Source organism: Microcaecilia unicolor, chromosome 2, assembly GCF_901765095.1.
Source record: "Microcaecilia unicolor chromosome 2, aMicUni1.1, whole genome shotgun sequence".
Lineage (NCBI taxonomy): Eukaryota > Metazoa > Chordata > Amphibia > Gymnophiona > Siphonopidae > Microcaecilia > Microcaecilia unicolor.
In genome coordinates, this window is record NC_044032.1 from 97,898,983 (window position 1) to 97,918,783 (window position 19,801).

Below are 19,801 nucleotides of genomic sequence, written 5' to 3' on the forward strand. Positions count from 1 at the left end.
CATGTTACCAAAAATGAAACTAAGGAACAGAAAAGTAGGGATAGAGCTTCTCTGAATCTGGCAACTTGCAACAATCTTGAAGCTCGCTGTTAGCTACGGAGCAAGGACACCTGCTCCCTAACATTCTGCTGCATTTTGAAAGACTGCACAAGTTAATGAAAACGTTTAGGCAAAACAAATGCATTAAACTGTTTTGATTTAGGTGATTCAGGAGTTGAACAAAAGTACATAATCTTTAAATTGAAAGTCTGATGAATTGGGACCAGTTTATTCCCAGGTAAATACCAGATAAAGTAACGGCATTAAACCATGGCATGTTAGCATACGAGTTAAAACAAAAACGTACATGATATATAATACAAGACATTGTAGGACGTAACCACGAGTTAGAATTAGGTCAGAAAGAAACGACTAAAGAAAAAAACTACAGCAGAAGTAAGAATTAACTGAACATACTCAGGATAACTCCTAATCTTTTTCTAATGAGCCTAAGCATTATACCCAAGCCATTAGAGCAAAGTTTATTACAGGGGCCAAATAATCTGCTTAGGTACAAGCCACGCCTAGTTACTGAGAACGGCGTCGTTCCGGGTTCCACAAGGAGAACGATTGCTGAACAGGGGATTATATGCGGGCATGCTTATGAAGGACTGTGGATTTTTGCGGCAGGTGTTAGCATAATGACCTAGGCAATGGCAACGGAAACACGTAATAGGTGGGTGCTGATTTTGGCCAGCCACTTCTGGTTGCTGGACAATTCTGAGAGCCTGATAAGCATTACCTGAAGGGATGGGGAGTACAGTGGTTTCACTGATTTGGATGGCTGATTAAGGGTTACTGATTTTGGCATTGAAGGGCAGTCGGAGCAGGGATCCTGGTCCAGAGCTAGAAGGGAGAGCAGTTGAAGGGAGAGCAGTAGTGGGGGTATCGAGCAGGGATACTGGTTGAAGGTTTACAAGGGGTAGCAGGCCCTGAAACTTCTGTAGATCTGTCAGGAGTGATGGGATGTGGAAGGAGGAGTGGGGGAGTGAATTGGTGGGATTCAGGAGGTGTGTGGCAAAGATGTATAGCCCATGGCAATGGCACAGGTGACAGATTCGTTTGAGAATTCCGATTCGTATAGAGATGGAGCCCCTCACATGGAGATGGAGCTGTAGGTGCTGAGGCATCCAAAGGTGGATCTGCCGGGTTTGAAAGGTGGACAGAGATCTGGAATTGCCTTCGTGCTCTCCAACAATGATAACGTATTTATCATATTAAGATGTTTATCTCTGGACTTCCTTTGTTTATGGAGTCCGTTGTAAGTAATTAAAACCACATAATTTGGCAGGTTCAAAAAAGCTGGACACGGGCCAATCAAGGATCTATCCTTGGCATTCCAAAACTTGAACCATTTCTTACAGATACGGGTGAGAGCCTTTTTTCATTCTGGAAGAACTTTAGAATTGGTGTGGAAGGGCTTGGTCAGGGTCAGAAAAATATATGGCACAAAGGGGTGGTACAACTGGTGTTGTGTAATTATGTGCTTACTTTATTACAGTGTGAAAGGGGTTTAATAGAGTAGGTAACAGTAAAGGAAAATGCAACAGGCTGGCACTATGGCTAGATCTGCATTTAAAATTGGATCCAAACAAAATGAAATGAATTTATACTTACCTGTCTTCAGAACCGTCCAGTGTTCAGGGATACTTCACGAAAGGAAGGAGACCTGTGAATACGTCTAAGTAAAAAGAAAAGGTTGCCTATGGAAATGTTCATAAAGGACAATTTTAGCTGAACCGGACAAAAACAAAAAACTGCAAGATGTATGAGTAAAGGTACTTAGCAGACACGCGGTCCAAACCTGAGTTATTAGTAATGCGTCCATCAATTATAACCTCTCACAGCAGAACCATTACAGGACACTAAAGACGCAGTCGCTAAAGAATACCTGTATCATAAAAAAAACACCCGCGTTTCTCCTGAACCGGACCCTCGGCACTCTAGACCGGACTAAACCCTTGGCGAATCTTTACACGGCCAAAACACTCGGTCACTCTTTTAGACCGGAAAAAGAACCCTCGGTTAAAATTGAAACCGGACAACCCCTCATTGAATCTTTACACTGGACAACAACAACAACAAAAAAAAAACCCTTGCAGGGTGATCCTGCAAAACCTCTAAAAAAAAAAAAACCCGGAATTGTCAGCTAAAATGATAGTACCTTGAATGAGGGCAAACCCAAAAAAACCTGTTGTTGGATTCACAAGGGGGCAGAGGGTCGTAATAGTTCTCTATACAAGAGGAACAGGTAGACCCCAAGAGAACCCACAGCTCTGGACAACGACAGTAGGTAACAGGAAAGTAAGCCGAATTGTTACAGGTCTGTCAGGACAGAGCCAAAAGCACTCAAAAATGATTTTTAAACTCAGTGTGACAATTCTGCTTCTGTAATCTCCGTGAACGGAGCATTCAGGGTAAATTGTGTAAACAATTTTACTCTGGCAATTGTCCCAGAAACCTTGAGTTAGGTAGATGAGATTGCCTGCGGTTCATGTAACTGAAACAGAACGAAAGGAAATGCTTTTCTTTTGTTTTTTAAAAAGGAAGCAAAGAAGGAGTTTCCCAGCAGATAGTTACGGATTATATCCCAGCGTAGATCAGCAAAGGTGCTGCTTAAGGCACACGTTCGGGGGTCACCAAAATGTATTTAATTTTGCGTGTTCCCCCACCTATTCTGATCTCCTACTCCCCCAGACTGCCTCTTACATAGTCAAGGAATTAACGAACTCCATAATCAGAAGGACTCGCTGGGATATAAGAGAGAGTTTATTTCAATCTCACCAATAGCAGTACAGGCAAATCAGGCAGTCATATGATGGAGCAGCATTACACGACACGTCGTCACCCGCCTTCTCTTGTAGCCTTCCTTGTGTTCTAATCCCCTTCTGACTCCCATTTTATACTATTCCAACCCCATTCATTCCAATGGACCCCAGCTTTGTCACCAAGGTGCTTGGCCCTTATCAGTTGATCAGAATGACTTCACATGTTATCAAGCTCTAAGTATAAACAAGATATGCTCAGAGCGCATCTTGTTAGATGACTTTGCATTTTTCCCAAACTTTCCCTTAGCCCCCTCCTATGGATGTTCTCACCCGGGGTGCAGCTGACCCAGTATTACCTCTCCTATAACCACAACAATCTTGTTCATGACGTCTTATAGGTGCCAGTCTCCATATCATCTACAGAGTAGATTCCTCCACCCTGAGCACTTACTTCAGCATTTGCTGCGTAAATATAACTGTGTCAAAGGTGATCTCTGATTCTTACAGGCCTAGCTCTTAAGCCTGAGCCCTGAGCCATTGTCCTGTATCTCAAGGCAAAGTGACAGTATATTTCTTCACTATTTAGGTGCTCAAGGTACTAGGGTTCGTTTAAACTACCCCAAGTCCCACCTTCATCCTGCCCAACGTTGGAATTCATTGGAGCACTGCTCGACATTCAGAGGTTTGATCTTACCTCCTGGTCTGAGAGTGGACACAGTAGTCAAACTGACTTTCCAGGTTCGAACCTCTCAGCAGGTCACGACTTGGCAGGTGTTGAAGTTGTTGGGCCACATGGCATCCACATGGCATCCACAGTGTATGTCTTGACATGAGATCAACCCAATGGACTCTTTCTTCTCTGTGGCTTTGGGTGCGTCAAAGGTCAGCCTGCTTTACACTGGTGGCAGTTCTGGTGCTCTCTCTTCTCGGTGGCGCTGTTTGGGGCAGCATGTTCTTTTGTTCCCGTTGCACTGGTGGCATACCTCTCCTTTGTGTTTAGCCCCTTCCCCAATTTTCTGGGAAGGATAATCAGTGGAAGACTGCACGGCCCAATCCTTTGGGGGTGCTTCTCCCCAGATTCACTCTTTTACACTTTAGATCTTACCTGTTTTAGCCAGGAAGAGATATTCTGAACCAATTTGTAAAAGAGATTTCTTTTTTAATTAAACTTTTTATTTTAGACACCAATCAAATAAAGCCAATTATATTGCAGTTTCATTAAAAAATATATATTCTGTAACAAGTAATTAGGTCTCTCTCTTCCTGTGAGGGGAACTAAAGCAAAAGCTACAGCAAGACGCTGACCAGTTCTAAAGTTTCTGCCTTCTCTTTCTTCACCCCTGTTTTTATACTTTTCTTCCTAACTGCATAAGTGCAGAGCTCAGTGTTTGCTGACTCCCCCCCACCACCTTCCTAGTTTCTGCTGAAACTGCAGTTAATTTTTTCCACATCCAACCCCCCCCCCCTTTTTGTTTTAAATACTCTTTAGTTTCAACCCTCCAGAAATGCTCTCTTATCACTGGTTTCACATTCCACTCTTCTCTAAGCTGCACTTATTCTACCCTAGAGTGTGTCTCGTCCATCTTCACCCTTCTGATATTTTGTTGATTTCTTCACTTGTCAGTTTCCACAGACAGGCTGCCATTGTTACACAACCTCCTAATAAAACGGTGCTGGCCAGGCTCTGCTTCAGTTAGGGGTTAAAGATTGTACAGACTCCTTTTTCATGACTAGCAGCCATTATATGCACAGAGGTTTCCACAAATGGAAGGGGTCATCGCCATTCCTTGTGGCGCTTGGGTCTCGGCAGTACAGCTTTATCAGGCATTTGTTTGCCTTTAGCCTCTGGATCCGGTTCGGGCCTCTGTTCTGCAGTGGACCTGCTTCCTTCTGTTTTCAGCAGCTTTAGCTATAGAGCTCGGCCCACCACTATTCTAGTGGAGGGGTCTCAAGTTGTAACACATATTAACATTTTCTTTCTCAGTGGGATTCTGACCTGGGCTGGACCACATGGTTCTCCCACCTTCCAGGAGTCCTAGTTTACCTGGCGGTTTCCTGCTTGGATAGATCTTTTGTGCTGGCAGCTTCTTTGCTATCCCTCTGAGGCACTAGGTCTGCACAGGGGGAGTTCTGGTGTCTAGTTTGCTTCGGTGTTGGTTCTCCTTTACTGCTGTGCAAGTTTCTTCTCCCTGGGGTGTGCCTCTGTGGGGTGATGTGTTGTCCTGTGGCTACGAGGTGCTTCTGGGACTGCTGGTGAGGTTTTCTTACTTCTCCTCTGCAGGCCAGGTGCTCCTGTGGTTGGTCTTGAGCCACTGGCTCTTTTGTGGACGTCTTCTTTGGAGGTCCTCAGGCCCTAGTCAGGTAGCGTCCTTCTCTTTTTGTTGGCTGAATTTTTTTTGTCTTGTCTTTGGTTTCCTTGCCTCAGCAGGCTCTTTATAGCACAGTTTTGGGATCTTTCCCTCGCCTCTAGGGCTGGGGTACACCTCCTTATCTTACTGGGCTGTCATCCTTGCATCTTAATGGAGGGCGCATGGTTCTCTCTGTTCCCAGTTTCTTGGCTTTCTATGCTGGCTGTCCTTGTGACTGTGGTGATCTTTCTGTCTTAGGTAGCCTTTTAGGGCTACCAGGTGGAATGGGTCCTTCTCAGCCTTCGCACCTCAGTTTACTCTTAGGTCAATTGTTCCTCCACGCTCTGCATGCTGAGCACTTTTCCTGTAGGTGAGGGCCTGCCTCTCTCTTCTTTTTTCTTTAGTTAGCTTGTTGCCCAATATTCCAGGTTGGCAGTCTCGGGTCACGGCTCACTCGCTGCTATTGGAATTCTTTTGTCTGGGGTGCAGTCCCTTTTCTACACATAAGCATGCAGTCTTGTCGGCCTGGGCTGCACGGAACTTGCAGTTCTTGTCTTCCTGGCCCCTTGGGTGGTGGTGTTTGCCATTGTTCCACCTCTGGATGTCTGGCGTTGCTGTGTAAGGGGTATTTTCCTGCTATCTCACTGCTGGTCAGAGACCTGAAAAATTAACATCTCTTCCTGTTTTTAATATGGATTCTACAGCCTGTGGCCTGTGTACATCAGAAACAATCAGAAACCAAGCTTTCTACAATGGAATACTGCTTGGCATAGCTGTGATGACTTCATCCAAGGACACGTTGTTTACTGCAAACTAACCTCCAGTTATCTCCTGGGAAGCGCAGAGGAGCTTACTTCACAGAGAATCTCCAGGAGTATATGTGAACCAAGAGGGAGTTTGCTACCATCAGACTTGTAACTGATAAGAGTTCCTTTGCTAATCACAAGTTCTAATTGCTAATATGGTATTTTGGGCATTTTTTCATGGTATGGGGTACCTAAATTTCATGAAGACAGGTCCAGGAGCTACTTCAGTGTAGAGGTAGCTTAATAGTTGTTGCAGTCAACTGAGAGTAGCACAGAGCTCTAGGGGTGCTGCTTCACGACCCACTGCAGCTTGCTATCTGTAGTGCGCAGTGGCGCACAGCCATATTCTGCAGCGCCATCTGGCTCTGGTTTCTCAGTCACACTGTTAGCTCCAATGCACAGCAGTTTATGTATTTAGATTTTTTGCCTCGCACCTTTTTCAGTAGTAGCTCATGTGAGTTACATTCAGGTACACTGGATATTTCTCTGTCCAGGAGGGCTCACAATCTAAATTTGTACCTGAAGCAATGTAGAGTTAAGTGACTTACCCAAGATCACAAGGAGCAGCAGCGGGATTTGAACCGGCCACCTCTGGATTACAAGACCGGTGCTCTAACCACTAGGCCACTTCTCCACTCCTCCACATTTATAGTGCACAGTCACACCAGACAGTTCTTGTCCCTATCTGCAAGAAGTTAGCGCTGGCTAAGGCATCAGACCACTGATGTGGCTTCCAAGTCACATTTGGCAACCTACCTTTTGGAAGTAATCTTGGGACTGGAGAAGATATAGGGCAATTGGGTAAAGACCTGAGGGACTTCCAAGTCTTGGAGATGCCAAGGGATGAGTTTAAGGATGATTTTTAATCCTCTTGGTTTTGTCGTAGGTTTTGTGGGGCCAGGAAAACCACTTTCAGGGTTTCCACTTCCATTACGACAAACCACCTGGCTGCTGGTAGAATGAGCTCTGTTTCAGCTCCAGGTCTACCTATGCCTATTGCATCATCCAATGATGGAGTCTCAGTTCACTCCTCAGGCAGGACTCCTGTACTGGTTTCAGGAGGCGTGGACCAAGATTACCTCAACTCAAATGTATCTTAGTTTTTCTATTGCATGGTTACAATCTGGACTTCACTACAGATTTTTCTTGGAGTCTACATGCAAGCTCAAACACTGTCAGGTAGTTCTTGCCACCTTGCTAACGTTTCTTCCTTTAAGCATAGTCGAGTCTGTCCCCAGTTGCAATTAGGAAATGGGAAGTTGTTCCTTTTGCTTTGTAGTTCTATCCAGGGAGCTTCCTTCCAGCTGAGTTTGGACATCATAAAAGTCTAGGGTGTTTACGGTTCAACTTTTCACAATGGGAACCTTGCAGTGTGTAATAGTTCTGTCTGGTGGGGAGAGTTTCTAGCCTCCCTGGACCTCAAGGAAATGTACTTTTTTTCTTTCATATTCCCAGTGCTCCTTCCTGCAGAGGGATCTTAGCGATTTATTACCATGTCATTCAGCCTTTCCACATTGCCGAAGACATTTTTGCAAGGTCATGGGGGTAGTGGCAGCTTTCCTTTGTGAGGATGGATTTCAGGTTCATCCATACCTCGTGATTGGCTGATTTGCGGCTCTCTCTATCAAGAGAGACTGCAAATTTCATCCAAGATACCTACTCGTCTTCAGTCCTTAGGATTGGTACTCAGTGTAACCAAGAGTCAGTTGTTTCCAGCACAAATCTTGGCTTATCGGGGAGTGCTGTTCCATGTAGGCTTGGGAAGTCCTTTCTTCTTTTTTCCTCCTCAGCAACAGGTGCCAACCCAAGTCAGGTTTTACTTTCCCTACCAGGTCCAGGATATGGGAATAGGTTCAAGTTATGGGCACAAGGTTCTCCTTCTTGGACATTCCTCCTTGGGCCTGATTCCGTATCAGACCACTTCTGGGGTTCCTTCTCTTCTTTGGTCCCCATCTCTATGGTTCCCTTGAAGCCAGCTTAGTCTCAATGGGTGATTTCAACACAGCTTTCTGCTGATATTAAAGAAGTTCTCTCTCCCTGGAGGTGGCTATCTGCAGCTTGTATGCCCTAGGGTGTGCCGTAGACAGTCGACTGCCTCCTCACTTGCCAGATGTAGAGTAAAGACTGGCTTAGTTGCCAGTTTTCTTCTATGATTTGTTTTGGGTGTCAAATAAGCAGACATTTTTGGCGGTCACAGCCTGTCATTTCATATGGTTGCTCTGCTGGGTGATGAATGCAGCTTCTAACGGTGGCTGGTTCAGCTCCCTTTTCAGGGCAACTATTGTTTGAGGACTCCTTGAAGTTGGTGGAAGATCTGGGTGACTTATAGACTCTGCGTCTTCCTGTGGACATGTCTACAAGTTCTTTTTGGTCAGGTCAGGTTCACCCTTAACGACACCAGGACGATTGTCCGGGGCAGCCTAGTTTTATTTAGCAATCCAGTCCAGGCAGGTTCTTGGAACTCCCAACTTCATCTGTTTGAGATCCTCTGGATTTCTACTGGTGATGGGGCGCACAGTCCTGTCTTTTCTGCATATGGTAGTTTCTGGCTTCCATCCCATTCCATCTTTTTTCTCTTCCCGCTTCTTGGATGTTCACTATATACTCCTATACTATTTGGAAGTGACCAGCGAGTTCCGTTGGTTAACTCTTTGCTTCTTGCTTTGCTCGGGACCCTAGGAAGGTAATGCCCTTTCCAAAGCCACGCTGGCTCGCCATTTTTAAATTGGTAGATGTGGGCATAGTGGTTTTGATGTCTGGAGGAACGGACCTTTTGTAGAGTAGGCGTCAGTGAGAAGCTGAGGAGCTGTTCTGCATAAGCGCCATTTTATTCAAAATCCTTTTAGGGGAGCAGCTGCTCCCCTTGCACCCCACCTAGCTACTCCTCTGCATAATGGGGGCAGTGCCTGGGATGACCTACTGAGCAGAAGTGACTTCCTAGATAGCCTTATGTACTGCTAAAGACTGTCGCAATTTTCTAGTGCTCACCATTTTAAAGTTAGCAGATGCAGCAGTGGCAGAATCAGAAGCAGACATATTCAGAACCTGGAGAGCCTTAGGTATATAAGAAGGTGGCGACTCCTTACGAAACACCCACACTGCGGTAGGATTGTCAGATTCCTGACCTGCTGAGCAGAAATGCCTCCGGGCATACCCTCATACTGTCATCTGACTGGTCACAAGAAAGGGGATCTGGCTTCAAGAGCCGCAGTGGCCGTTGGCTGAGAGAGGCAATTTCTTCAGCTGGCCTCTGTATGCGACAGTCTCTCTTGTTGTGGGTGGCAGTGCTTTCTTCCAGAACGAAGTTGACTTCCTTTTCCGAGTCCCGTCTGGCTTCCGTGGCTGCCCTTTGCAGTTCGGCCACTCGGTCCTGTGTCCTGCCATGGATGGCTTTTGTAGATCGCCCACTTGATCTGCTGTCCTTCCCTTACCAGACTTTGCAGGCTTGGCATGGAAGTGCTAGGCATTCTAGATTTGACGTGACAGAGCGTGTAACCGCGGCCTGTGGAGCATTGCTCCAGTCTGCTGATGTTGTAGTACCCCTCCAAACTTGAGTACTGCTTTGGTACATCCCACAAGTCTCTGGATTAATCTGTGGGATGCTGTGGAAGGTAAAATTAGTCCTTACCTGATAATTTTTTTTCCATTAGTCCCAAAAGATCAATCCAGAGGCCCGCCCTTTGTTGTTCTGGGTTGAGTGTTTTCTTCTAGTTGCCTCAGTTTCATCAGATTCCTTCATTTGATTTTTGGCTAAAAAAAAAAAAGGCAAAACAAATCAAAACACAAAGGAAACCTTCTCCTACCCTCCCGCAGGAGCGGTTGAGGAGCTTACATTGACTTTATGCAGGCAGGAGAGGACTTCCTCTTTCGTCTTCCACTGCTTTGGTATCGACAGTACTGACGTTAAGGTGACTGCACATGACCACATATAGTAAACCTCTGAAGCTCTCTCTATCTCCACCTGCTGGTAGAGGGACATAACCCACAAGTCTCTGCATTAATCTGTTGGGACTAATAGAAAATTATCAGTTAAGGACTAATTTTACCATTTCAGATCAACAGACTCTATGGATGAACCTGCATAGTGAAAAGTCCTACTTTTAGTTAAACACAATTGAATTTGAGAAAATGAAGGAAGTTGTAGACAGCTCCCTAGTTGTAGCATACTTCACTTATCTATTGGACAAATATAGAGGCACAGTTCTGTAACAACTTTGTACACCAGGCAAAGTACATAAGAACACAAGAATAGCCATAGTCCATCTAGCCCAGTATCTTGCATCCAACAATGACCAATTCAGGTCACAAGTACTTGACAGCATCCCAAATAGTAGCAAGATTAATGCTACTGATCCCAGGGACAAGCAGCGGCGTTCCTCATTTCTATCTCAGATACATTAAATGCTGATACCATATCCTTTGGCAACGTGCTCCAGATCTTAACTTTACTTTAAAAGTAGTACAATGTAACTTCTTTGAGTGTCCCCTCATCTTTGTACTTTTTGAAAGAGTAAAAATCGATATGTTTACATCACTCAGTATTTTGGAGACCTCTCTGTCCCCTCATCTGTCTCTTTTCCAAGCTGAAGAGTCCTAATCTCAAGCCTTTCGCTATATGAGAGGAATCCATCTCCTTATTCATTTGGTCACCCTTCTGTGAACCTTTTCTAATTCTGCACGCATTACTTAAGGTATGATTGCACCATAGAGCGATAGAGGCATTTTAATATTCTTTGTCTTATTTCCTATCCCTTTCCCAATATTTCTTAGCATTCTGTTTGCGTTTTTTGGCTGCAGCCACATACTGGGCAGAAGATTTCATTGTATTGTCACAATGATACTTAGATCTTTTTCCTGAATGCTGACTCCTAGGGTGGAACTTAGCATCAGATAACTATGATTTGGATTGTTGTTCCCAATATTCATCACTTTGTACTTGTCAACATTAAATCTCATCTGCAATTTGGATGATCAGTCTTCCATTTTCCTAAGGTCTTCCTGCAATTTTTTCACAGTCCTTATATGTTTTAACACCTTTGAATAGTTTTGTGTCATCTGCAAATTGTTCTATTTTCCAGATCATTTATAAATATGTTAAATAGCACCGGTCCCAGTACAAAGATCCCTGCAGCACTCCACTATTCACCCTCCTTCACTGAGAAAAATAGCCATTTAACCCTACCCTCAAATTACTATCACAGCAAAATCCTAAGCTAGTAGCCTCATCTCAAAGCTGCAGGGGCACTCCCTATAGAACTGGAGATGTAGATAATGATTTACCTGAACATGATAGCCACTTAGCAAAAATGTTCCCTAAGTTTAATAACAAATGGTGCTGAAAAGCAACATTCCTCAATGCACTTTAAGCGTTGTTTAGAAGTGCTATGGTTTTACCCTGATTGTCTTTAAAAAGGCTATCAACTGAATATTAGCAAACATATGAAATTTCAAATGAAAACCTTTAATCTTCATCACACATGTACAAATTAAACAACATAGGAGACAAAAAAAAAAAAGCTTTGTGGCACCCCTCATATCATGCTCTTGGCTATAGATACAGAAGAGTTTTAGTAGACCCTTTTGGGGAGATACTGAAAGGGTTTTAAGCCGGCAGGAGAGGTTCCTCTTTGCTTAGATCCCAATCAGCAGGTCATCCCCAGATAGTCAGCAGAACTTAACCACTCAGTGCTGCTGAATATGCATTCAGACTGTCATGGCACTTTGTGCCTAGTTCTGGTGTGATCTGTGGGTGGAGTCAAGAGCAAGCAGTTAAGTGGGTACTGGCAGTATTCAGTGCCTGTGCCAGCTATCCTGGCAGAAAGGACCGCACATAGGGGAGTCCTAACTTTGCTTGCTTTGTATCAGTGCTGTGGAACTGCTGATAGCCTGAGTGAAATAGACAAATTTGATATAGGACAAAAGTCAGAGCAAGAGAAAACAGCTTTCTTCCTTTTAAGAATAGGTGTTACAAGAGCTGCTTTTAAATCTTTAAGCACTATTTCAAAGCCGTTGCCTGTCCTGCTCTAGTTTAATTTCACACCATCCATGCTCCTGTTGCCTAAATTGTTGGGGCAATAAAAACAAATTACAATGAAACCATGCCACATGTACTCAAGAATCAAAGGCTAAACTTTGTATTGAATATCACTGATTAGTCTTATCCAATAGGGAAAGAGAAGTAAAATCAGGGAGTAAAGACTTTACACTCTCACAAAAATCATCACTCGGGGTTTTCTTTACACGGAATGTCTTGAATTTCTTGAATGTCTTGAAAAGGTTTTAGCCTTTTTAAACAGCCCTGAAACCTAGAAAATAATATGATCGGACCAAGAAACTGGAAGGGACCTGGCTGCAGTTTCAAAAAGGCTCCGGTTCATGTGCAACAAAAGTATTGTCTATGGTGTTCCCTAAATTGTGTGTAGTGATCCACAGTAATTATTGCAATCCCAAATTATACAGTGTCAACAAAAGATTTGTCTAAGCCCCTCCCCCGACCCACCCCCTCCCCCATGAACAATTTACAGGAGTGTGCAATCCCCTTAAAAAAACACCCAAACCATCTATCATGTACTATATTAGTAGGAAAAATGGAAATTGGATCAATAAGTTTTTAAAATAAAAGCATCTAATATTAGGTGGACCGTACACTAGCAAAGTGTTCTAAAACAAAACAAGTCAGCATATATTCAGCTGGTGAAATATCGTTGATAGAAAATTGTTTCAACATTCTTACAGAAATAACTATTTCTCCCTCACACTGTCCCAGTCTGGCTTTACAAAGAATATCGTATCTGTGTGGTGTCAGTTTTGGAGCAGATCTCCTTTTCCTTTTCAGTCACAAAAAGAAAACATTAGTTCATGTTTAGTAGTTAAAAAAGAATCAATCAGAAAATCTTGCTCGCAGCTCTAGCATTAATTAGACTTACTTTTAAACAAAGCTACAGATTAGTCTGAAGGCAGAGGGACAGGAATCAAACATCTTGGCCTGAACTTATATATCTTTGACTAGATGTTATTTAACATCAATCATATGCAGTTTCAAACACATACTGAATTTTGATTGCAGCCTTATTGCTAGAAATTTGTAACCTATTTCATTTTTGCTTAATACAGATAACTCCAGATGTCTGATATCCAGTGTAATGAAAGTATGCTGGTTAACTTATTTCACTTCAGTTCTTGTTCTCCTGTTAAGGAAAGAGAACTGAAATGAAAATCACTGCTTAAATGAAGTGTGAAGTCAAGTGTCTACTGCATATATTTCAGTTATACTTCTGCATATCTTTCAACAGTACCATGACTATCACTGCAATACGATGTGCTGTTTCAGATTTTCTTTTTAGGAAATTTGTTCTTTGTTTTCATATTGAAGAGTTTTAGAACAATGTACCAAATTTGAATCCTTTAATTTCAGCCATCTCTTAATCCAGAACATGAGAACGGACTGAACCAGAACAAATCCTTAGCAGGTGGTGTATGGGGTAAGTTCTTTGCTCTTTAAAAGTATTAAATTTGTACAAATTATATAGCTGTGGTTTTATTTTAAACAGCAGAACTGAAAATATGCTAGCTTTGTTAAACCGTTTACCATATGTAAACAGCACTCAGAAACCCTTGGAAGAAGAGGGTAAAAAATTACATTTCAATGAGTCATGTAGGATCCCTGAATTCTATCTGGTTTATTTGTGAAACCATTCAGAGAATGAATTAAAAAGCTTGCAAGCTAGTTTCTCATGTACTGGTTCTTGAACTGGGAGGATGTGAGAAATGGCACTTCTCCTCTGATGCTAGTAACCTTTCAGCCCTCCAAAATCTGAGGGACTCCAGCCATCTCCCTCAATATGGCCAAGAGCAGAGCAAAGGTTATACTCGCCTCTTGTCAGTTTTTTTTTTAACCTCTGTTATACTATTGTTAATTCTGTGATTCGGTTATGGGTTTTTTGTTTTGCCTTTTTAAACATTTCTTACGTTTACAGACCATTTTTTCTTAAGTCAGCCCAAAGTTGTAGCTCATGGAGGGAGGAGGGAGAACTTATAATGTAAGGAAAGTAAATAAAAGCAAGAGAAAAAGGAAACCGATATGGTTCTCCAAGCAAGTGACTGAGAAAATAAAGGCTAAAGAGTTGGCGTTCCAGAAATACAAAAAAAACTCAAGAAAAGGAACACGAGGAGGAATACCGGATGAAACTGAAAGAAGCCAAGAGAGAGATATGTCTGGCGAAAGCGCAAACGGAAGAAACAAATGGCTAGAAATGTAAGGAGGGGTGGCAAAATTTTCTTCAGGTATATTAGTGAAAGGAGAATGACTAAAAAGGGAATTGTGAGACTAAAAGATACTGCGAACCGCTATGTGGATAATGATGGAAGAAAAAGCAAATTTGCTAAATAGATACTTCTGTTCTGTTTCCACAGAAGAAAATCCTGGAGAAGGACCGCGATGGACTGGAAAAAAGTACAAATGAGATTGAAGTGGATAGAGCACCGTCACGGAAGAGAGTGGTGTATGAACAACTTGAAAAGCTAAAGGTGGACAAAGCCATGGGTCCGGATGGGATCCACCCTAGGATATTGAGGGAGCTCAGAGAGGTTCTGGCGGGTCCTCTTAAAGATTTGTTTAATATATCCTTGCAGACAGGAGAGGTTCCGAGGGATTGGAGAACGGCGGATGTGGTCCCTCTTCACAAAAGTGGTGATAGGGAAGAAGCTGGAAACTACAAGCCGGTAAGCCTCACTTCGGTTATTGGAAAAGTAATGGAAGCGATGCTGAAGGAAAGGATAGTGAATTTCCTGGAAGCCAATAAGTTTGCAAGATCCAAGACAACCTGGTTTTACCAAAGGGAAATCGTGCAAACTAATCTCATTGAGTCCTTTGATTGGGTGACAGGAGATTTGAAATCAGGGACGAGCTATGGACGTAATCTACTTAGATTTCAGCAAAGCTTTTGACACGGTTTCCCCACAGGAGGCTGTTAAATAAACTGGATAGGCGGAAGATAGGACCCGAAGTGGTGAACTGGATTAGGAACTGGTTTGAACGGACAGACGCCAGACGGTGGTGGTGAATGGAATTCGCTCGGAGGAGGGAAAGGTGAGTAGTGGAGTGCCTCAAGGATCGGTGCTGGGGCCGATTCTGTTCAATATATTTGTGAGTGACATTGCCGAAGGGTTAGAAGGTAAAGTTTGCCTATTTGCGAATGATACTAAGATCTGTACAGAGTGGACACCCCGGAGGGAGTGGAAAAACATGAAAAGGACCTATGGAAGCTAGAAGAATGGTCTAAGGTTTGGCAATTAAAATTCAATGCGAAAGAAATGCAAAGTGATGCACTTAGGGAGTAGAAATCCACGGGAGACGTATGTGTAGGGCGGGGAGAGTCTGATAGGTACGGATGGGAGAGGGATCTTGGGGTGATAGTATCTGAGGATTTGAAGGCGACGAAACAGTGTGACAAGGCGGTGGCCGTAGCTAGAAGGTTGTTAGGCTGTATAGAGAGAGGTGTGACCAGCAGAAGAAAGGGGGGCGTTGGTGCCCCTGTATAAGTCGTTGGTGAGGCCCCACCTGGAGTATTGTGTTCAGTTTTGGAGGCCGTATCTTGTTAGAAGAATGTAAAAAGAATTGAAGCGGTGCAAAGCTACGAGAATGGAATGGATTTGCGTTACAAGACGTATGAGGAAAGACTTGCGGACCTGAACATGTATACTCTGGAGGAAAGGAGAAACAGGGGTGATATGATACAGACGTTCAATATTTGAAAGGTATTAATCTGCAAACAAACCTTTTCCGGAGATGCGAAGGCGGTAGAACGAGAGGACATGAATGAGATTGAAGGGGGGCAGACTCAAGAAAAATGTCAAGAAGTATTTTTTCACGGAGAGAGTGGTGGATACTTGGAATGCCCTCCCATGGGAGGTGGTGGAAACGAAAACAGTAACGGAATTCAAACATGCGTGGGATAAACATAAGGTAATCCTGTTCAAAAGGAATGGAATCCTAAGGAGCTTAGCCGAGATTGGGTGGCAGAGCCGTGGCCGGGAGGCGGGGATGCTGCTGGGCAGACTTCTACAGTCTGTGCCAAGACCGTGGTGGGAGGCGGGACTGGTGGGTGGGAGGCGGGGATAGTGCTAGGCAGACTTATACGGTCTGTGCCCTTGAAAAGGACAGGTACAAATCAAGGTAATGTAGACACAAAAAGTAGCACATGTGAGTTTATCTTGTTGGGGCAGACTGGATGGACCGTGCAGGTCTTTTTCTGCCGTCATCTACTATGTTACTATGCTTAACCACAAACATGCCTCACCGGAAAATGCCTCCTCCTTTACTCTCAACTTTTACTTCCCTTTTTCCTTGCACCTGGCAATATCTTCAGATAAACAAGTTTTTTCTAACTCAGATACAGAAATAAGAGAATCCATTTGTGACTGATAGGTTCCATTTGATTTCAGCTTCTTGACCTAACTTTTCCAATTTAGGTCATCTAGGCCTTAGTCCTGGCTCAAACCAGGCCATGCTTTTCCAGCAAGCTCCTAGCCATACTAGCCATCAGATTTTTGACTTGGCCAAGGTTTCTAATAGCCTGAGCTCTAAGGTTGGCATCCCCCATTCCTGGTAGGGGCCTCCCCTGCTGTACCATATTTCTACAGATCTTACCTTTGTGCATGGAAACTTTACAGGTGGTTATTGTGGCCGTGCATTCTGGAGAATTTCTTACAGCTCTGGATTGAAGGAGGCCTATTTGCACATTCACATTTGACAGACGCACCAGCGGTTTTTGCACTTTTGCCGCCTCCAGTCAGCATTTTCAGTTTTGTGCGATGGCCCTGAGGGGACTGGAGTACGTTCACAAAGATTATGGTGGTGGTAGTGCCTGTCCTTCACAAACAGGGCGTTCTAGTTCATCCTTATCTGATGATTGGTTGTATTCGTACAAAGTTGTATCAGGAAAGTTGTCTTGGACTGGCACAGGTGATGCAGTTCTTGGAGTCTTTCAGTGGGATGATTAATTTGCTCACGAGCCTTTTGATTCCAATGCAGACCTTAAAATATCTGGGAATCATGTTTGACCTTGCTTCAGGGAAGGGTGTGTTCTCCTGTTGTTGCACATCCTCAAGCTGCAGAATCAAGTGCGAGTGCTTAATGGGTCAGAGAGCCCCATGTGCTCAGGACTATCTTCAGGTGCTGGGATCAATGGTGGTGGCCATAGACGCAGTGCAGTTGGGGGGCCAGGGCTCACAGCACAGTCTTTTCTCTCCTGGTGGTTGCTTCCAAATCGGACTCCTTGTGGGTTAGGTTACCTTTGCCAGCGGTGGTATGTTGGGATCTCCGCTGGTGGCTCCGGATCAACAACTTGTTGAAAGGTGTACTGCTGGACCCCCCCCATGTTTGGACAGAGACAACCATGGTTGCCAGTCTCGGGCTGGGGAGCTCTCTGTATGGGTCAGCTGGCGCAAGGTCATGGTCTGTGGAGGAAGCGAGATATTCATCAGTCTTTTGGAGTGCAGAGCGATTTGCTTGACATTGAGAGAATTTTGCAACCTCCTAGAGGGCAAAGCAGAACGCGTGTTATACGATGATGCTACGGCTGTGGCGTATATCAATTTTGTCAGGGTGGCACGGAGAGTCCCAGGTTGGCATAGGATGCGGTGGCACTACTAGCATGTACGAAGAGTCACCTCGAGGATCTGTTGGTCTTGCATGTAGTGGGGTTCTCAATGTGCAGGCAGAGTTTCTCAGTTGGCAGACAATGGATCCAGGAGAATGGTCCCTCAGCTCCGAATTGTTCGAAGTGATAGTCCACTGGTGGGGCTGGCCGGGTGATGGACTTGATGGCAACTTAGCAAAATGCCAAGGTGCTGCTTTTCTTCATTCAAAGAAAGGAACAGAACTCGGAGGCTTAGATACTTTTCTTAGGTCCGTGGCCAATGGAACCTTCTGTACGTGTTTTTCTCCCTGGCCTGTGTTAGCTCAGGTTGTTCGGAGGATAGAAAAGGCACGCTAGTCTTGTGATCCTGGTGGGTCTGGATTGGGCAAGGCGCCCATGGTATTGCAGGTATGCCTTTTAGTGGGCTTCTGTAGTCGGGCTGTCTGCTGTCCCCTGGGGCCAGTACTCAAGCTGAACCTGACTTGATTTTGTCTAAGGTTTGGCTCTTGAGAGGGATCGGTTAAAGAAGCGCAGTTGTTTTGGCTGATGTAATTGGTACAATGCTGCGTTCTCACCGTTGATCTACTTCTTTAGCGTTTGTGTCTGGAGACTCTTCAAGGACTGGTGTGGTGATCATGGGCTCGCTTTGTTGCATGCTACCATCCCGCAGGTCCTGGATTTTCTGCAGGATGGTTTTGAGAAGGGATTGGCCTTAGCTTCCCTGAAGGTTCAAATACAGCATTGGCTTGTTTTGGGGGGGGCGTGTCAAGAGCACGCCTTTTGGCCGGTCATCCAGATGTGGTTAGGTTTCTGAGAAGTGTAAATATCTTGCGCCCACCTAGGCGGGCTCCCCTTTCTGTCTTGGGATCTTAATCTGGTCCTCTTGGCCCTATTCATCCGCCCTTTGAGCCTTTTGGCTTCAATCTCCATCTAGGACCTTACTTTAAATTCTGTCTTTCTCGGTCGCCATTTGCATTGGCGAGATGTGTCTGAATTATAGGCGCTATTGTGCAGAGCTCCTCTTTTTGGAGCTCCTGGTGGATTTTTTTGGTATTGAGACCGGCTCCATTGTTCTGCCGAAGGTTTTGGTCCTTCATGTAAATCAGTCTCCTGTTCCTTCCAACTCTTGGTTCTTCCAAGGGGTTGGAGGACCAGCAAGCGTTGCGTAAGGCTTGATGTCCGGAGAGTGCTGCAGGAGTATATGTGGCGAACGAAGGAGTTTTGCCGGTCAGATCACCTTTTCGTTTTACTTGGTGGTGATCGTAAAAGTTTGGCACCTTTGAAGGCTTCAACTAGCCAGGTGGATTAAGGAGGCAATTAGCTCAGCCTATATTCTGAAAGGCAGGACGGTTCAGATAGAATTAAGACCCATTCTACTAGAGAACCGGCTACGTCGTGGATAGAGATTTCTTGGGTGTCTCCAATAGACATTTGCAAGGTGGCCACCTGGTCTTTACTACATTCATTCGTCCGACATTACAGAGTGGATGTCCAGGCGCTTGGGATGTGGTTTTTGTTCAACGGGTTCTATCGGCGGGACTGGTAGTGTCCCTCCTTTAAGTGACTACTTTGGTACTTCCCATCAGTCATGCTGGGCTGGTCCGGAGGGACGCTGAGGAAGGAGAAATTAGGTCCTACCTGCTGATCTGCTTTCCTTTTAGTCTCTCCGGACTGGCCCCAGCTCCCTCCCTGTGCAGATACCGTTTGCTTTGACAGGGTTGTTTGGCAGTTTGTTCTTTGAAGGATGCTTTGTCCTTGTCCTCTGTGTGGATAGTTTTTATAATTTGCTTTGTTTGATTGCAAGCATGCTTTTGCTCTGTCAATATCCGTAGCTGTAGATTCCAGCAGTGCACATATGCTTTGTTTCTTCTTTCTTCTGTTAGGAGCTGAGCTGGGCTCTTATTGGCTCTCTCAAGTTTCAGTGTTCTCAGTCTCTATTCTGCACCTGCTGGAAGGCATGCATAAACCCACCAGTCATGCTGGGCCGGTCCGGAGGGACTAAAGGAAAGTAAATTAGCAGGTAGGACTAATTTCTCCATCTACCAAGAGATGAAGAGTTTTAAACTGATACACAATAAGTGCTGTTTATTTTAATTTGAATCTTGAGTAAAATGATCCTCCATTTTAGTAACTTTTAAAGGTAATAAAACAGAAATAAAACAAAACATAGAAAGGAAAACAAGATGATACCTTTTTTTATT

General features: G+C 44.3%; 1 protein-coding gene across 1 annotated transcript in view; it reads left to right on the plus strand.

Moving 5' to 3' along the window:
- The window catches only part of GPBP1 (GC-rich promoter binding protein 1), a 373,516-nt gene that overhangs the window by 160,133 nt on the left and 193,582 nt on the right, over positions 1-19,801 (plus strand). The window contains 1 exon segment of the mRNA XM_030193156.1: positions 13,376-13,442. Coding sequence (XP_030049016.1) covers positions 13,376-13,442 — 67 coding nt within the window.